The 17,862-nt window shown below is 47.1% G+C and overlaps 1 protein-coding gene across 1 annotated transcript in view; it reads right to left on the reverse strand.

Moving 5' to 3' along the window:
• The window catches only part of AP2B1 (adaptor related protein complex 2 subunit beta 1), a 105,547-nt gene that overhangs the window by 38,546 nt on the left and 49,139 nt on the right, over positions 1-17,862 (reverse strand). Inside the window, exons 14-17 of the mRNA XM_065418074.1 lie at positions 15,377-15,569; positions 3,967-4,008; positions 2,924-3,070; positions 925-1,070 (exon numbers count right to left, since the gene is read on the reverse strand). Coding sequence (XP_065274146.1) covers positions 925-1,070; positions 2,924-3,070; positions 3,967-4,008; positions 15,377-15,569 — 528 coding nt within the window. The remainder of the gene's footprint in view (positions 1-924; positions 1,071-2,923; positions 3,071-3,966; positions 4,009-15,376; positions 15,570-17,862) is intronic.

A 17,862-nucleotide genomic window follows, 5' to 3' on the forward strand; every position in this document is an offset into this window, starting at 1 on the left:
AGCCAGTTAGATTCTCAGCTGGGTTACTATGGGCTGTTCTGTGGCTTTGCCCGGAGATGAACTCGTTTTCGGGTGGATGAATGTGTCAGACGCGCATGCTACAGTTACTAGACACACAGGGTGCAGTTTTCAAAGCCACTCGGTGCTGACTTAACTCTGCTTCTACTGAAGCCAGCGGAAGTTTTACTGTTGACCTCATGGGGAGAACTGCTGGGCCACCACAGAGCACTCTTGAAAGTCCCACGCACAGCAGCTATGAGCCTTCTCAAAAAAGTTCGCCACCTCCAGCATTTAACCTAAACAAAGCAATCTCGGCCTCTAGGTAGAACATATACACAGTGCTTGCCCTGACTGCATGTAGAAGAGGTGATGAAGAGAAATCTCACCATGATGTCGGCTATGCTTTGACTCTCACTTAGCTGGTGGCCTGCACCCATGGGTAAAAAGTACAGGTAACTAACGATCCCATAAACTGAAGAGGTTTTAATGACAAATCATTGCCATTAATTTTTTCATTGTCTTACTGTCGATCTAGAAATGTTTTCAGTGGAAGTTTTAGAACAGCTGTTTGCCCCTCTTACCTTTTAACCCTTCATATGCGGTTCAGCCAGTAAATGGAAGATGATTTAGTTAGCAAGGGGCCAACGGTAGCCCGCAGATGACTAACCGGATAGATCAAGAAGGCTAGTTTAATCCTATTTAGTGGTTTGGGACTTACAACATGCAGCCAATGAAAGAGCCCATGTGTGTGTCTGGATTTGTTTTAAATCCCACAATGCCAATGAAAATTGTGCCCTAGAAGGTCACGAGCAGCAGGCTGGGAACCACAGGTCACTCGCGCCCATGTCTAGAACCGGGAAACTGAGCCAGGAGCCCTCTCTAGGACCTTGCCACTTCCCTACCAAGGTCATATGGGTTTCTTACCTGTTCTTATTAAACTGAATCGCAAAGTCAGTCATGTGCTGCAAAGCCTTATTGGTGAAGTTCATCTCCATGTAGATGTGTCCCTGCCTGTGAGTGAATGTCCCAGAGATCTCCAGGCCTTTAGCCTTCACTGCCGGCAGCCAAACCTGAAATACAACAAGAAATCCTGCTCAGCACCAGCCCAGCCCAGCTTGGAGAAACCCAGTGAACCCTACGGAGTTTTTAAACATTTGAAAGAAAGGTCCCGAGTCGTGCAATCCATTCATTCGGCAACTGTTGCAGTGTCCATAAATGCTGACAGAGTATGCTGCACATGGAGCAAAGGAATCTAAAACAATCAGGCTCACCAATGAGCAATACCAAACCTGCTGCTCCTCTTCCATTGAGAAAACCCTATTAGTTTACAAAGCTCCCATTGGAGCTTTGAAACATTCGATAACACCAACGTGCACAGAAATGGAAGGGGGCCGGTGTCCAGGACTGACTGGTCTCTTGAAAAGGCAGATTCCTCCAGGGAATGTGCTGGGATAATCCTGAAGACTGAACCAAGTACAATCACGGGGCTGGTGCTCTTATCTGTTCCTGAAGAACCTTTGTGGGGGAATCATGAGCATCAGCAAACACAGACTAATGAGGACTGTTGCACCAGCCAGTGACACCATGGTTGATGGTGTCACACCAGGCCTCATGTAGTGAAATTCCCAGATCTGGCTCAATCTGTAAATCTACGAATATCTGGAATGGCCTAGCAGGCAATGCCAGGTAGCGACAGGGCATGAAACATTTCACCCCCTGATGGAGCCTTTGAGGGCATACTGGGGTGTTTTTGTTCATCCTGGTGACATGGCCGAAGAGCAGGCAATGCTGTTTTGAATACAACGAGCTTTTGAAGGAAGGCCAGCTCGCTGTGCGATTATAATGTTTCACACAAAGTCAAACCGCTTCATTATGCTCAGGATTTGGTCTGAGAGCACATCTAGGCAGACGTGCTTTGTGGAGAATGCTGAATGTAAATGTGATTGGTTGAGCAGCGGATAGTGGTGTTTAACTTGATACTTGGTGGGACCTCTGTACACAATCTTTTATTTGGCATAGTACCAGCAAACAGCCAAATGCTGGAAGCTTGGCATAAGGGGCAGAGCAGTTTATGCACATGGGTTTTATATTATTGTAAACAATAATGATTGGTTGGTTATTCACTGAGATTAACAAAAGTTTTACTAAGTGGCAGCTCCAAACAGGAAGAAGGTGAACACACTGGTGCCACAAGGAAGAACTCCATCCCTCAGTGACACCCAGGGCATGGAAAAACTAAATGCCACATTCAAACAGCTGCTCTGAAATGGCATGCTTCCCCCAGAGACCTAGCTTCACATTGGCTATTCTAGCTCGGCCAAAGCCTTGTTAGCAGGACCATGTTCTGCTGATACTGAAGGATCATCAATAATTGGATTAATAATAAAAATAACGGTTCCGTCAGAGCTTTCACCATCTTTCTCTTCCACAATCAGGTGCAAATCCAGGGTGCCCACTAACACGGTGCTCACTCCAACCACTGATTTATTTTAATCCCTCGTAAATAGGACTCCCCTCATACAAATGGATTTTCTGTTTATTGATCAGCACGAATGGTTGGACCAGTGGGGTGAAATCTTGGAATCCTGCTACAGGACATCTAGTTAGTAGCTGCCCAATGGGGAAAGTGACAAAGTCCAAATTTTTGCAGCTCCCACAAATCCTTCCTTACAGTAACATTACCTTACTGGCAATAGTAGGGAAATGCTGAAAACAGAAGTCTAGAGCCAGTTAGATTTGTCCTTCAACAATCGCTGTCACTCTGGGGGAAACATAAGATATACCTAATGGAACATAGCTCAGGTAGTCCATCCCATATCTCCAAAGAGCATGAAGGGGACAACTGAACAGCCTCGTTATCTCCATGCTGCCTAAGCTGTATCATTGGTGAACAACGTACTGTACCAGCGTTTCTCTTACGTACAGATTTCGGAGCCACGTATCCCCCAGGCACCATGCCGATACCAGTAGAGAGTTCGAACAGGTCGTTGAGTCCACTGCTAACCACAGCGGGGGTGGGTGAAGGGGCAAAAGTCGCAGGCACAGAGGATGGAATGAAGGTCTGTCCCACCTGCAAGAGTTAGGAAGAAAGGGTAGCGATGAACAATGCACATGTAGAATGCTGCTTATTAAACAAGGCATGAATTTGGGCAATATCCTGAATATTTTAAAGCTTCCCTGCTGAATTATCAAGAGTGCTAAATAATGCATTTGTATTCCAATGCTCTTGGAGACTAATCCCTGCAATCTGTGCTGTCACCTTAACCACATGTTATCCTTGAAACCACCACTAGTGGTTCCCCACCCCCCCCATGTAGAAAAAAAAAAAAAAGACCTCTAGGCTCAAGAGGATACACTTTAGAGAACAAGACTGCATATGCCTGGCAAAAGGACAAGATAATCTAAATCCTTTTCCTTTCTCCATGCTAATTGCCATGATTGCACTGAATTCATACCAAAGGACTTTGCATATCCAGAAATTGTGGTGGAGCCATGATCCAGCTGGGCGCAGAGGGTCATGCCATCCCAGCAGAACAGGAGCTCTCTCTATTCTTAGTACCATGATCAAAAACGGTTCACTCCTCTGCAGACTGGAGATCTAGTCCCATATGCTCGCCAGGAACGGAAAGCCTCTGCTAGAGAAGTTCGGTTATTTCCCTGAAGGACTTAGTTATAAACAGCAGGAGACCAGGGCCATTCTAATGAAGACAATAGCTCTGCCTCCTTTTGCTCATTAGAGTCAGGAGAGGGGGACTCTCTCTCCAGAGATGGCAGCTCCAGTCCTGAAGAACTCACCTGGGGACCCGAACACTTTTGAAGGACCCACTACCATTCACTATGGTGATAACCGTCTGTTTTCACAAACACGGTGGTTTAGTAAAGCAGCAGTGTGTGGGGGAAAGATTATATCAGAATTATTATATTAGGGGGAGCTTTTTTTACTGGAAAAAAATTGATGGCACTTACTGCCGGACTTCCTCCAATGCCCCCGCCAAGGTCACTGCCAAGCTGAAAGAGAGAAAGGAGAGAGAGAAGAGAAAGGCAGAGTTCATTTAAGCTAGGTATTGGTTGCCAAGGATAGAGTTTGCAGTTCACTCAACGGAACCGCTGCAAACACGTCTCATGCACTCACCATGCACAGGACAGATGAACAGTGTGTGTTGTGAAAGCACATACAGTGGGGGTTTCTTAAGCTAATAAAGCTGCTTAGAGAAGAAGCTGGTGAAGAAACTAACACCTTGTAATGTTTCAGATAAACATGTTTCAATCCATCTTCCCACTGGGACTGAGTCCACATCTTAAAAAAAAAGGAGTACTCTGACGGTTGATCAATTAAAAAGCCAATCCAAGCTCTGACCTATCATCTATTTTGCAAAGTCTGTGCAATTCTTCATGTGTTTCACACACCAGTGCTTTTCTATGAAACCCATGTCAGCTACCAGCAGTCCTGAGCAGCTCTACAAAAATCCAGTAGGGGTAACCATGATGGAAGATAAAACTGACAAGCTTTGGGGTTCTAGGGAGTTGTTTCTAGAGTGCAGAAAAAGCAAAGACTTCACAATTATTTAAACACATCTCAGCTGTATCCTTTTAATGTGCGACTAATTTTAATATCCAGGGAGAGGGATGTTGACTTCCAGTGTGACCACTGCTCGTGCAAGCTCAGAAGTACATGCTTTCCCTCAGAGTTCAGTTACCCCATATGGAAAACAAAAGAGCGCCTAGTGGTCTGTTGGGGCCTGCTCTACAGCCATGAGACCTGACTTTAGAGAACAAAGTAATCCAGTATTTTAATAATGATTTCCTTGAAGCTACCAAGCTGCCATTTGGGGCAGCTAAAATTGTTCAACATGCTCCTCTTAGAACCATCTTATTCCAAATTGTTTCATTTCTGCTGTCCTTCCCCGCTGGATCACCATGCCTTTGCAGTTTACCTTTAAGCCTTCCTTTGCTCTTTAAGCTTACCATGAACTTCCCTTGAAAAATGTTAAGATTGTTTGTCTGAAAGGGGTAAAGCCCATGATACAATTTCTGGATTTTCAAGAGAAAATTCAGTGCTGGGGTCAGCAGAGGTGACCAAAACCTGTGATCCCATGGGGATATCTACCTGAACACAGGTACAAGTAATACTATTGGTATCGCAGTGCTCCTGCACCACGCATTTCTCAATTCCATCAATATTTATAACTAATGAGGCAATGTTGATCTATACTGAATATCTACCATAGATTCTCATTCTGCAGGCTTATCTTAGCTCACAAGCTTTTGCTAACAGGGCAGTGCTACGTATCTCACCACACAGTTTTCCAGTCACACATAGGACACAAGACACACGCTCTGACCACAAAGACAGACCACCACCAAAAAGAACAAGAGCGTACATGGAAAAATGCAGTGACAATCACATGGGGAAGGGTTGGCTTGCTGGGACAACACAGAATGTCATATGGAAGGCTCTGCAGCTAAGTTTGGCCCAGAGGTATGTGGGGCTATTTGACAAATGGGATCATCAAAGATCCATGTGTGCTTGGTCCAGTGCTCATGGAGGAGGAGAACGAAGCATGACAACACGGCCCAGAGCAGGCCCTGGAGCGGTGCAAGCTCAGAATCTGCAGGGCTCACGTACATCCCGTCCCCACCATATGGCACTTGTTCTTGGCCGTTTCCGCCGCACTTTCTGGCAGCTCTCATGGCAAGTGTGTGTTTGTATTTTAAATTGGCCAACAGATGGCATATTAACCAATTGCTTTTTTCCTGCAGTGGATACAAATACGTTGGCTTGAGAACAAGCTTGGAGGCCTTTTTCAAGTCAAAGGCAGGGCCCTATTGGATGACGGCACGGCCACCTGAAATCCTCTGGCTTTAACCAACACCTTCGTTGCTCTGGGTTTCCCCTCTTTCTATAGGTGCTGCAACTAGGGGTGCTGCCCCACTCTCTGGCTTGAAGTGGATTCCATCATATACACGGTTTAGTTTGGTTCAATGGCTCTCAGCACCCCCACTATACAAACTGTTCCAGCCCCCCTACTTCTCTCGGGTATATCCTTCCATCTCCTACAGCAGCCGCCTAGCTCTAAAGACACAATGCTGCCTACCGCTAAAGGGGCATTAAAGAACATTGCAAAATTGCAGTAGCCTCCCTCCTGGCCAGAAAATCTAAGCGCGCCCTGTCTAATGAAGCTTGCACCAAAATCACTCCAAAACCCAGGTCTGCAACCCGGTAGCACAATCCTCCAGGCCCCCACAGCGCAGCAACTGCTTCTTCATACACAGACCTCGATGCTTTGTGTAAGGAGAGAGAGCTGCTGGCATTCACAGGAAGCAGCATGGAGCTCCATTCTTTTTCAGCCTACAAGCGTGCAGGGCTCAAGTGATCATTTCTCCCGGTTTACGTCAGAGACAACAGACGAGGTGAATGATTCTAGTGTGAAATAAGAGGAGCGGTGAAAGGCCTAAAACGCCGATTAATACTGAGCTTGCAAAATGGGGTTTATTAATCTTCTGGCTGCCGAGTTCCTAACCATTCGAATAGGTCCGTCTGACACAGCAGGGGACTGCTATGCAAACAGCTCTCTCAGTCTGAGCCATATCGTAGAAGAAAAGACCTGAACACGTCTGCATTAGGACTGGCTTGCCACATAATCGCATATAACTATTACACCTTCTCTCACTTTATATTCTTGCTTGTAGGTGTCAGCCAGCTCTGACTCTACATCAAAAAAGCAGCGAAGTCCAGGGGAAAAAAACAAACCGAGAACAAATGGAAGGAAAAGCGGCAAGACCTGGTCATAACAGACTCATTTCTAAATGTTATCGCAGGGGAGTGGAGTTTCTGGGACCCTTGTCTGATGAAAGAGAAAAGAAAAAAAAGACACTCCCATCATGCAGCAAAGATCTTATATAAAGTACTATGGAAATGATTGGGAATAAGTCTGCATAATTGAGACAGATGTTTATCAGCTTTTTATCAGTTTCTTACTCAGCTCATCTTGGAAAGCCACAGGCTCGAAATTCAAGCTTGAAAGACAACAATCAATTCTTTGAAACGCTGGCAACCGCGCTGTGCGCTGCCGGTCTGCGAGTGCAGTGGGAAATCTCAGAGATTGGACAAAGCACGGCTTGTAAATATCAGGAGCTCCCAACGGCAGTCTCCTCTTTGAAGGAATTCCAGATTTATGGTTCTCCATCAGAGCAGGCACAGAAGCCTTCCCAACACATCAAGGTGCAATCCCTGACCCCGAGAACTATGTGGTGGGAACATAATTCCTTGTAGGGATCACCCATGCCAGACAGGTTGAAGGGAAGGAGCCAGATTAAAGGCAGTCCTCCTGCCAGTGGTGGTGAAGGGTTATGTTCTGCATGGACTACAGAGGCCTGAGAGAGAGAGGAGCAGGAGCACCTATTTCTCATTGCTGAGGGCCAAGGAAATGTGAGGCAGGGTTTCTGGCCTAGAGAATTTCCCTTACCCCTCCTTAAACATTTTATTTGCTTTCATCCCCTTGAGTTGCTGCCTCCTGGCCATGTCTTTCCAACCAGAAGCAGCTTTGACCTACGTCCCTCTGACGCCTCTCAGTCTCTCGCAACCCACCTTAAAGGTTCTCTGCACAGCAATGCAAAGGCCTCCGTCTCCGTTGGTTCATATGCACGGGACAAAACTCAGCTGATGCATAATATGCCAACTGCTGTGCCAGCCCAGAGGCCCGGAGGCCCTGGGACAGACAAAGGCGATGCCCCACTATGACCTAGAGCTGTAACTCCCCGGCTCATGTACTTGCGCCTGACACCAGCATGCATGGCATGGCTGAGAGGTGCCTCTGCTGCTGCTACCGCGGTTACGCTGCGATGTGTACACAAGCAGAGGGATCACACCCCTACCTCGTTGTTAGACATAGCCCGAGTCCTCTTCGACAGAGGCACCGCTGTCTATACAGTGTGTTGGAGAGGGAAACTGACACACACCTGGTTTAAATTGTGATTGATGCAGAAGAAATGCAACAGGTTCCCAACTGAGCCCAGGACAACCTATGCACACGAAGATCAGTCTCAACTGGAGCACCTGTTGACTTGATACTGCTTCCCCTGCCCCCATCTTTCCTAGGTATCTATAAACGTCTCCGGTTTAGAGACCACCGTTCCAGCCTGCTTGTTCCCTCTGCCGGAGGGGGGGGAAGAGGAGAGAGGAGGGAGGGAAGTTTAATATGAACTCAAAAGATGGAGGTGATAATAGTGATGTGTATGAGTAACGAAGAGAAAGGAGGCAGACAGCGAGAACAGGAACCAATTACCCATTGAGTGTCCTCTCCCATCTGCAGTGACAGGCAGAATGCAGAAGGAAAGAAGCAGATATTAGTCAAGCGTAAAGCAATGCTGAACAAATTCCCTGGAGAGCTGGCAGCATCTGTTAACCATTTCCATTCATTTTAACAGCAGGTGTCTAACTGGCCAGCCATCCTTAGCAGGAAACACAATGCACCCCATGCTACATAGGAGCAGACAATTAAAGACAGATCCGCTTAGATTAGAAAAGAACTGGATTACCACCACACCTTGCCCTGCCCAGCCTGACAAATTCTTACTATTTCGGTAGGACGGGTAAACAACCACCGCCCTTAGCATCATGGGTGACCATCTCTGGGGACCTGAGGCTTGATCACAAGCAACTGCAAATAGCTTGGACAGCTTGCCGGATTGGCAGCCTGGCATTGTCCTGAAGGTCACCCTGCCAGAAACAGGAGCTCCTTTTCCATGACTGAAGTACTTCCCCCAAGAGCAGCCATTTCGGAGAAGGAGAGTGGCAAGCAGGCAGCCACAGAGTTACTGGACATAGCAAGGACTGCCTTCAATTATATCTACCTAGCTACACATATGGTCCCACCACTGTAATATCATAGAAGCCACTACAAACTAGAGGAAGGTGCCAGACCTCCAGACAGCAGCAACAGTAGCCCTGAACCTCAAACAACCGCAACATCTCTGCTTTATGTTAACTGCCTCGGATGACGCTGCAGATGCTCTGCAGTCAAAGAGCAACTTGTCCTGCAATTTTATTCCACTGCAAGCAGTTACACTGACTTGCACTCCCACGTGACACGCCAGCCCCTATTTGCGTGTTAACGGTGCTCTGTAAGGACAGAACTCGAAGATGTCTGTGCAATATACGTGGATTACAGGCTTCCACAGCCACGTCTGCAATGTTACGTGAGGTATGCCGAGAATCTAGTCCAGGTGCAGAGTGAGAAGGGATGGAGTTACTGACAGGAGCTGCAACAACCGGGCTCCAAAAACAGAATCGTCCTTGGTCATAGGATTGCTAGATCTGTCGATGCAGCTAGGTAATACATGGAGCCTTACTTAATCTGTGGGCTAACAGGAGAGACATGATTTTATTCATCTAACTACGTTGTCATGGTTCAGGGAGTTAGATGAAAACGCTATGTTACTAAGAACGTGCGCAATGTGAATCTGCCTAACAGCAAGGAAAACAAAGCGTTTTCTGAATAGCATCAATTGGATTTGGTTGGCTAAAGAGCTGAGACGCAAACTGTTGCCAGTATGAGGCTTGATTTGGGCTCATTTTATTTAAGGCACGGTCCTAGCTGCAAAGGGATTTGGGGGTGTGCCGCATCCATAGACCTCCTTGAAGCTGTCAGACACATTTCAGTTTGCAACCTCTTTTCTTTGGTTCACACGTGGGCATTTTCAATACGCAAGCTAATAGACTCTCTTCCGTGTGCGCTTTTCTCAACAACAAGATCTGGGGGCCTGTAGAAAGACCGTTATGTCAGCGCACAATCAGACAGTACACAGTTAATGGAGCGGTCACACGAACAATGCAAAGGAAGGACCATTGATTTCAGTGGCACTTATTGTCATACTACTTGGTCCTTTAGGGGCGCCTCCATCAGAGGATCTCAAAACTATTTATTAGCTATTTAGTTTGATTTAAATAGTAAAAGGAGGTGCCCATAAAAAGCTCAAGGTACCACAACGCTCAATTTAACATAACCCCAGCAGCATTACACAATCAGACAGGAATGCAGCCAGCTACCAGAGCTCCTTTCCATCCCAGCACTGATCCAAGAACATGCTTTTAACAATCCTAAAACCCCATCAAGTATGTGTCTTTTGCGGTGTGCCCAGTTCATCACCAAATTTGGGCCATTTCTTTAACCTCTGAGGATAGGACAAGAAGCAATGGGAGGTTTAGGTTGGACATTAGGAAAAACTTCCTGTCAGGTTGGTTAAGCACTGGAATAAATTGCCCCGGGAGGTTGTGGAATCTCCATCATTGGCGGTTTTTAAGAGCAGGTTAGACAAATACCTGTCAGGGATGGTCTAGATAATATGTAGTCCTGCCATGAGTGCAGGGGACTGGACTAGATGACCTCTCGAGGTCCCTTTCAGTTCTACGATTCTATGAACTAAGCCTTACAACAGCCCTGGGAAATTGGGAAGTATCACCCCCATTTTGTAGAACTGAGGCACAGGTAAGTTTAAATTACTTGCTCAAGGTCACCAAGCAAGTCAGTTGCCGAGCCCGGAACAAGGACCGACTCCTAGTCCAGGGTTTTAACCGTTAGATGAGGTTCCTGCTCTAACAGAGCCAAAATACAGACAAAGCTAGAACCATTAAGGCAAGTAATTAGAGCAGATGTGTGTAAAATAATAACATGGTTTAACTCTTTAAAACTAAATTACTGACGAGGGGCTCGTTCCCACTGGGGACTAATGGGCAGGCCTCTATCATTTAAAAAAGAAGAACAAAGCTGGTTTTTTTGAAGGAACACAGTCAGCTGAAACTAGCCAGCCGGGTATGCACATAATGCCAGGTGCCCTGAATTTCCCAGCTGCAAAGCACAGATGGGGCATGGATGGGCAGAGGACTGTTGATGCCGAAGGACTGGTAACATCAGAGGCTCAATTCAGTGGCTGCTGCTAACCAGCATTTGTGATCTGCCAGTGCAGAGGAGCGTGGGCAACAAGCGCAGAGCAGAACATGATGCCGCTTCCAAGGGTGGCAGGCAAACCGGTGGCACCGCATGGGTCACGCAAAACCCAACAGCGTTAACATCACCTCGCAGAAAACCATGGGGCTCCAGGAGGCTGAGTCGTTCATTTAGAGATCACCTCTGCCACCAAGTGAGACTGAGCGGCATTGAGTCCAATCCCATCATAAAGCTGAGCGGATGCACCTGAAACGGACTCTCGCCCAAGTCTGCCAAGACATGGCGCTTCAGGAAGGGACTGCAGGAAGTCTGGACATTCAGTGTTTATTACGCAGCTCTAGAATTCTGGGCATCAATCAGTATGACTGGCTGCCAGGCTTCTGCCAATAACTTTGTGGTAGATGGGCCATTAGAAAATTCTTTACCTAATAGACAAGCTGTCCATTTCGACAGGTTTACTGCCCTGGTGGTGAAAAGTGACTTGTCACATAACAGCTCCTGTTCAATGAAGAGAATCACATTGCCTATCATGTCTTGTTGCTTGTTTGTTCAACAAGAACATCTGACATTAGGCAGCTTTTCAAAGCAAAACCGTAACACAGGAATGATTCGTAAGGAATAACGACTATCATTACAGCTGCAGTATCCAAGCTCTGTCTTACCAAGGGCCTCGTTAGCAAACAGCCAGGAACTGGAAGACTGCACGTGATTTGCACAGAGTGCAGCCAGTAGAACCTAAGTTTCCTGCCTCCCAGCGCTGGCTCTAATCACTAGAAGATGGCTACCCTGAATTATAAACAGCTCACATCGGGTTCATGGGATAAACTTTGGCTGCTCCTCTGTTACAGACCCGGTATTTTTTAAATTTATGTTTTTCATTTATAACATGCCCTGAGCACACTCCCTCTACGTATGGGCAACACTATAGCTATATCTCCATATTGCTCTGTTACACTGTAACTCGCTATTTAGATAAAATACGAGTTATTTGCTAAAGAAATTAACCTATCAAATAGCTGGAAGTCTCACATGGCATAAGAGACCAGGCCTGGCAAAGCTGAGGGAGGAATTCAATGAAGTGCACAGGATTAATTTGCTGTGTATCAAGTTTTGCACAATCTTGTCACCATTCAAATGCCTGGAAAAGAAATCAATCTGTTAAAAAAAATTAAAATATAAATGATAATTTGCAGTGAAACTTGCTCATCGGGCTGTTTCTTCTCTGCATCAATCTTGCTGGGTCTTTCGTGTCTTGTTTTTCTGCACACTGAGCATCTCTCTCTGAAGTAAAACACCTCTCTGTAGAAAGCCTGCATTTGGTGAAGGCGCTATTTCTGTAATGGGCAATGCTTGAGAGCAGCATTTTTACCTACTCAGATTAATGCCCGGCACCTTGACTGAAGAAAAGACTTATTTAGCTGAGGGATTCTGCCAGCAGTCTAAAATAAAAGATGTCCCGTTCTAGTCATTCAATTACCAGTGCATTCTCATTAATCACAGCCACGGAGATGGGTTTCACCATATACGAGTTTGGACGTTTGCTGGGCCATTTCTCTCCACAATGATCGAGAGGGGTTTGTAATATGTACAGAGCAGTTAACTTACAGACACGGAGCTGCTTGGGGCATTTAACCTCTGTCAGGCCACTGTCTACCCACTCTGCACTTTGGGCTGCAGGGCCTTGCTAAAGACATGTGGCATAGGCTGGATGTTTGTTGCATTCAAATAACCACCACTCCCATACCTTCCTCTGCAGCAAGGAGTCTACTGGTGGGGAGGGGCCGGGCAATTTCTAGAGAGAGGAAGGAAAAGCAGAGGGGACGAGGAAGCAGATGAAAACAGGAGGGGAGGTGGACAGAGGAGACTAATGGTAGGTTAGGGAGTGGAGTCTCACAAAAGGAGAGGTGCCCGTGCGTGTCAGCTCAGGACCCACACAGTGGCTCTCTCTCTAGGCAGCAAGGACTGAGTGGCACAGCTGCAGCATGAGTTGAGGAAAGAAACGTCGTTCACGTCACGCCTTAGTATCCCTTCCCACAGCACAGACTGACCCCACAGAGCCATATTCAAATGTCCTTGGCAACTGGGAGAATACAGCGAAGGTCCCTGGAAGAGCCCTAAAACAATGAAGAGGGAGACTCAAAGCAGGGAGAGAGACAGACTGCAATGTCAGGGCGAGGAAGAGAAACAAAATTCCAGGGGGACGTACGGATGGCAGAGGGAAGAAAAGTAATAACTGAGGAAGATGAGGTAGGAGATTCATTTTGGATCCCAAACTCATTATTAAACAGCATGAGCAGCCAAAAGGACCTCCCCTTTGCCCACGGCCCCCTTGCCACGTGATGATCCCTGGTTATGAGGCGGGGGATGGAAGTCTCTCCCTCCCGGAGACTCAATTTAACCCCAGTTTGGGTCGTTAAACTCGGACGTCCCATACACACGTACCGGTACCTACGCACACACAGCACGTGCTCTGTCTCTCACATCCAAAACAACACGCAGACAGAAACAGGTTAGTTTAGGGAAAGACGAGCAGTGAGGGAAGCCTGGGATATACAAGGAGGAGAGTCACTTGTACATATCCCAGAGAGGGAGAAAACACAACAGGGACATTAGCTGCAGCGGCACATCACTAGTAAGCGTTTGGGGGAAGCGCCAACCGAAAGGTCGCTCTAGCACCGTGTCTGTAACTCATGCAGGCGACCATTTTATTTCCCTTGAAGTCTGAAACAGGGTGACCACTCTGCCGATACATGGCATTTTGTTAGAGGACACTGCATAGCCCCATGGATTTACTTTAACAGAAGCAAAACATGAAACAAGTGACAAGACTCTAGGCTTCCTGCTCCAATTTGTGATTCCAAATGGGTCCTTATGTTAACATCTCCCACACCAACACTTATAGGAATCTTTTCCCAAAATCTATTCTAATTAGGTCGTTATACTGCACCCATCTCTATGGTATCTGAGCCCAAACAATAACAAAGAAGCTGGGTTCACTGCACGCACAGCACCAGAACTCTAGCTCTTATATAGTGCTTTCCATCAGTAGAGCATTATTCCCATTTTACAGATAGGGAAACTAAGGCAAAGACAGAGGGGAAGTGACTTGCCCAAAGTCACCCAGCAGGCCAGTGGCAGGAATAGAACCCAGGTCTCCTGCGTCCCAGTCCAGTACTCTGCCCATGAGGTCATACTGCAATACAGAGGGATTTGTGACGCTCTTTGGAGCTGCCGCGGGTGGCACTGTTTCGTGGAAGGTTTGGATGCAATTCAAGAAATTGAGATTCTTAGTTCCTGGTCATTCTTGCAAAGCGTGGCAGTGGGCTCCTCAGAATTCCAGCCTGCCTTCTCCACTGGTGTGAAGTGCAGACACACAAACCTCTGCTCCGCCCGCGTGGAGACAAAGAGCTCAGGCTGACACATCTGACCTCTGCCAGCTATTAAAGGTCACCGGGTTTCCAGTTCATTAGCCAGTGAAATGCTAGGACTGGATGTGTGTGTTTAATGACCGTTTTACTAAGATTACTAGAGCGAATGGAGTATTTGGTTGCATCAGGGTCCATTCAAGTGCATGACAAACCTCCCACTTCTAACCCGTCTCATGTTAGAAGGCGGATGACACAGTGCTAAAGGCTAAGTGTGTTGCTGTTTGTTACTGCATGGCTGTCACAGGTTGAGGACCACCCCACCCTGCTCTCTCTCCATAATCAATCTCCCCTTTTTCATGATATTCTCATTACAGCTTCTGCCCAGCTTCCCTCCCTGGAGTGGAGGCATTGTGTATTTACTCTTGCTCCGGAGCTTGACCCTTTTAGGATTTGAATATCACCTTGCGAGCTGCTCCGGAGAAAGGGAGAACTAGGCAGAGCAGTGGAGTGCTTCTCCTGGCCTACCCGCAATTAACATGTCACCGATACTAAACCAAGACATGCTCTGGAGAATACACAAACAGGATGATGTAAGGCTGGTATAGCTGCATACAGCAGGCCATAAAGATGGACCTTTTAACAGGATTCACTGAAACTGGAGGGCAACACAAAGATCCTTTTGAAGAGGAGCCAGGGTATTTTAAAAAGCACTGGTCCTTGTAAAATAAGCAAGGTCCTTGTAAAAGGTCCTTGCAAAATAAAAGCAACTCCTTAGTCCCTCTTCCCAGTCAGAGAGTGCATGAAACAGACCTACCAACGTACAGCGGGATTCTACAGCAGGTGACAACATCCCTTTTACTAAGGGAAGAATCTGGCAGCAAACCGGCCTGGAAGTAAAAATGGCCAAGTGTTCTGGGCCTTTCTGATTTGCCTTTGGGCTCAGGGCGGCAAGCACCAAGGACAGTGAATAACCAAGGTCTTGCCAACGGCACAGACCATGAATGGTTCCTCCAGTGGTTCGTTATTTCCTACCAGCTGAAAGTGAGTAGAGACAGTGCTTACCAAGCTGTCCAGCCCGCCTCCCAGGAGATCCACAGCACCCATCTGCATGGAGGATACTTGGGGTACATTCACTGGGGGGCCCAGGTCAAGGTTCAGAAGGTCACCCAGAAGGTCACCCTGCGATGGAATAACCTGAGGCTGCTCCAAGTTTGTAGTGGTAGTGGTTCCCACTGGGCTGTCTCCTGCATCAGTGCTGCAAGGGGAGAGAAGCAAAATGAATAAAGGAGAATGGTTAGTCACCTTTGTTACTGGCTTTGGAGCACCAGGGAGAAAACAAGGCAGAAACAGGTGACCCATGAACAGTAGCCAAACAGTTCAAAGTAATACTGTTCCATACGGACAACTGACAAACCAATTCTGTTACAACCCCAATCGGAGGTGACAAAACTGGAGCTTCGGTACATGCTCTGAGATCTGAGGACCTTCCACTGGTCAGACAAGTCCCACAACTCAAGAAGAGGGAAATTTCAGAGGTAAAATCAGACAGGAACCTCAGATTCAGCACAGCTGTTATTGGGAGAAGTGGCCCCAAACTCCTCCAAAATAGGAGCCATGAATAAAACACAAACTAAAACATAATAAAGATTTGCCCTACTGAGAGGGATTCTATGGGAGATTAATATGATCCTGTCTACTGGGCCTACGAAGGAATGTACAACCTTGGGAAAAAATGCACAGGTTTTGCTAAGGAGAAAGCTTATTATTCTAATGGGGACTACCAAGTAAGTTTCCTTAGAGGTCTGTCACTAGTTGCCCCAGGACCCAATGAGAAATTTACAAGAAAGATAATGCAGATCAATTCAGCTGATGTTAAAACACAATAAAGTATCATGCTCAGAACATCTCCCCACACTGGACTTTCTCCTTAAAAGCTTTTTGTCCATAATTTGGGATTTTCCTACGAGACTCAAAGGAGTAAAGAATGACATGTTTATTAAGGACATGGATACATGCTATAATGCTGGGGTTTTTTGCCCTGGGACTACAGCAAGAGGGTTACATTTTCCAAAATTGCCACCTGAATTAATATATTTGGGCTTTCCCAGGACAACAGCATAACTCCAGGGTCCTGTGTCCTATCTAACCAGTCCCTTCTCTAGCCGCCTCTGCTTTTGCCACTCCCAGAGCAGAACAGCAGCAAGCGTTTGTTGGAGCACAGGTGACTGTCTACCTTTGCAGACAGAAACCTCCCACCCACGTCTCCCACCTGCAGTGGCGTAGAGAGGAGATGGGAGCAACAGTGTGGACAAATCCCTGGAAGCTAGAGAGCGTGTGATGCTCCACCTGAGTTGTGCACAACTCCCTCTTCCGAGCTGCTCCTCTGGCCCTCAGTATTTCCTCCACGAGGCCCTACAGGTAACCCCTTTGGTACACATGCGGGTTGGTGGAGCATGACCAGAAACAGCTGACCAGCTGTGAGCTGCCCACAACGTGGCTGGGTGCTGGGACACAGAAAAATGCCAGCACAGTGCTTTGTTTAAGTGACAATACACTCCCTAATACATGCAATACCCTTCACGCTGCTGACACCAACTATTACTAATTTCTCATAGGACTATGCCCACAGGTCTCATAGGACTTAACCAGCTATTTCTGCCCACCAATCAAGACAACTGGGGCACGGTAACCCTCATAACATGACAACACAGATCTCTGCACAGCTCATTCCACTCCTCCTCAATTTCACTATGCAGTTTGAGAGGGGAAAAACCTCATTAACTTAAGCTGGGGCAAACAGCGTTGCTAAGGGGTCCTGCTTCGACAAGGCATTATTCATAGCATAAAAGAAACCAAGCTACTGGGTGAAAAGCTAAGCCACTACCTTCCACTAGGCAACCTTAGCTTGCCGTATGCAAATGAACAGACTTCCCAGTGTTTTCAGCATTAGGAAAACGCGAGTCAGTTTTCTAGCATTCAGTAAGAGGACACCCTGTGCGCATGAATTCACTCTCCCCACAGCAGTGCCCCCGACAGGCTGCTTATTATGAAGACATGATTGAAGGTGGTAATTTGGCTCACAGCAGCAATGCTGCACAGGAGGCCGTTGCATGAGCTTGATCAATCTGTCCTTCGTCTGGGAGTAAGGAGGATCGTTAGAGTCAGGGCCGGCTCCAGGCACCAGCTTAACAAGCAGGTGCTTGGGGCGGCCAAGGGAGAGGGGCGGCACCTGCGGCAATTCGGGGCCGGCAGGTCCCTCACTCCCTCTAGGAGCGAAGGACCTGCCGCTGAACTGCCACCGCCCATCGCGGCTTTCTTTTTTTTTTTTTCCCCCCAATTGCCGCCGCCGGACTCTCTGTTAGGCTGACGTCAAGCAGAGGAAACATGGCTTGCCACGGAACGCCAGCACTCACTTTTAATTTATGAAGGATGCCGGAGCCCGGCATCAGAATTTAAGGGACTTCTTAAAATTTTCATTTCCCCCTCTTTTTTCCTACTGCTGCTGAAGCCAGAGCTGTTTTCGGCCCAGACAACAGGTCATTAAGTAG

The sequence above is a fragment of the Emys orbicularis genome, chromosome 17 (assembly GCF_028017835.1).
Source record: "Emys orbicularis isolate rEmyOrb1 chromosome 17, rEmyOrb1.hap1, whole genome shotgun sequence".
NCBI classification, from domain to species: Eukaryota; Metazoa; Chordata; order Testudines; family Emydidae; genus Emys; species Emys orbicularis.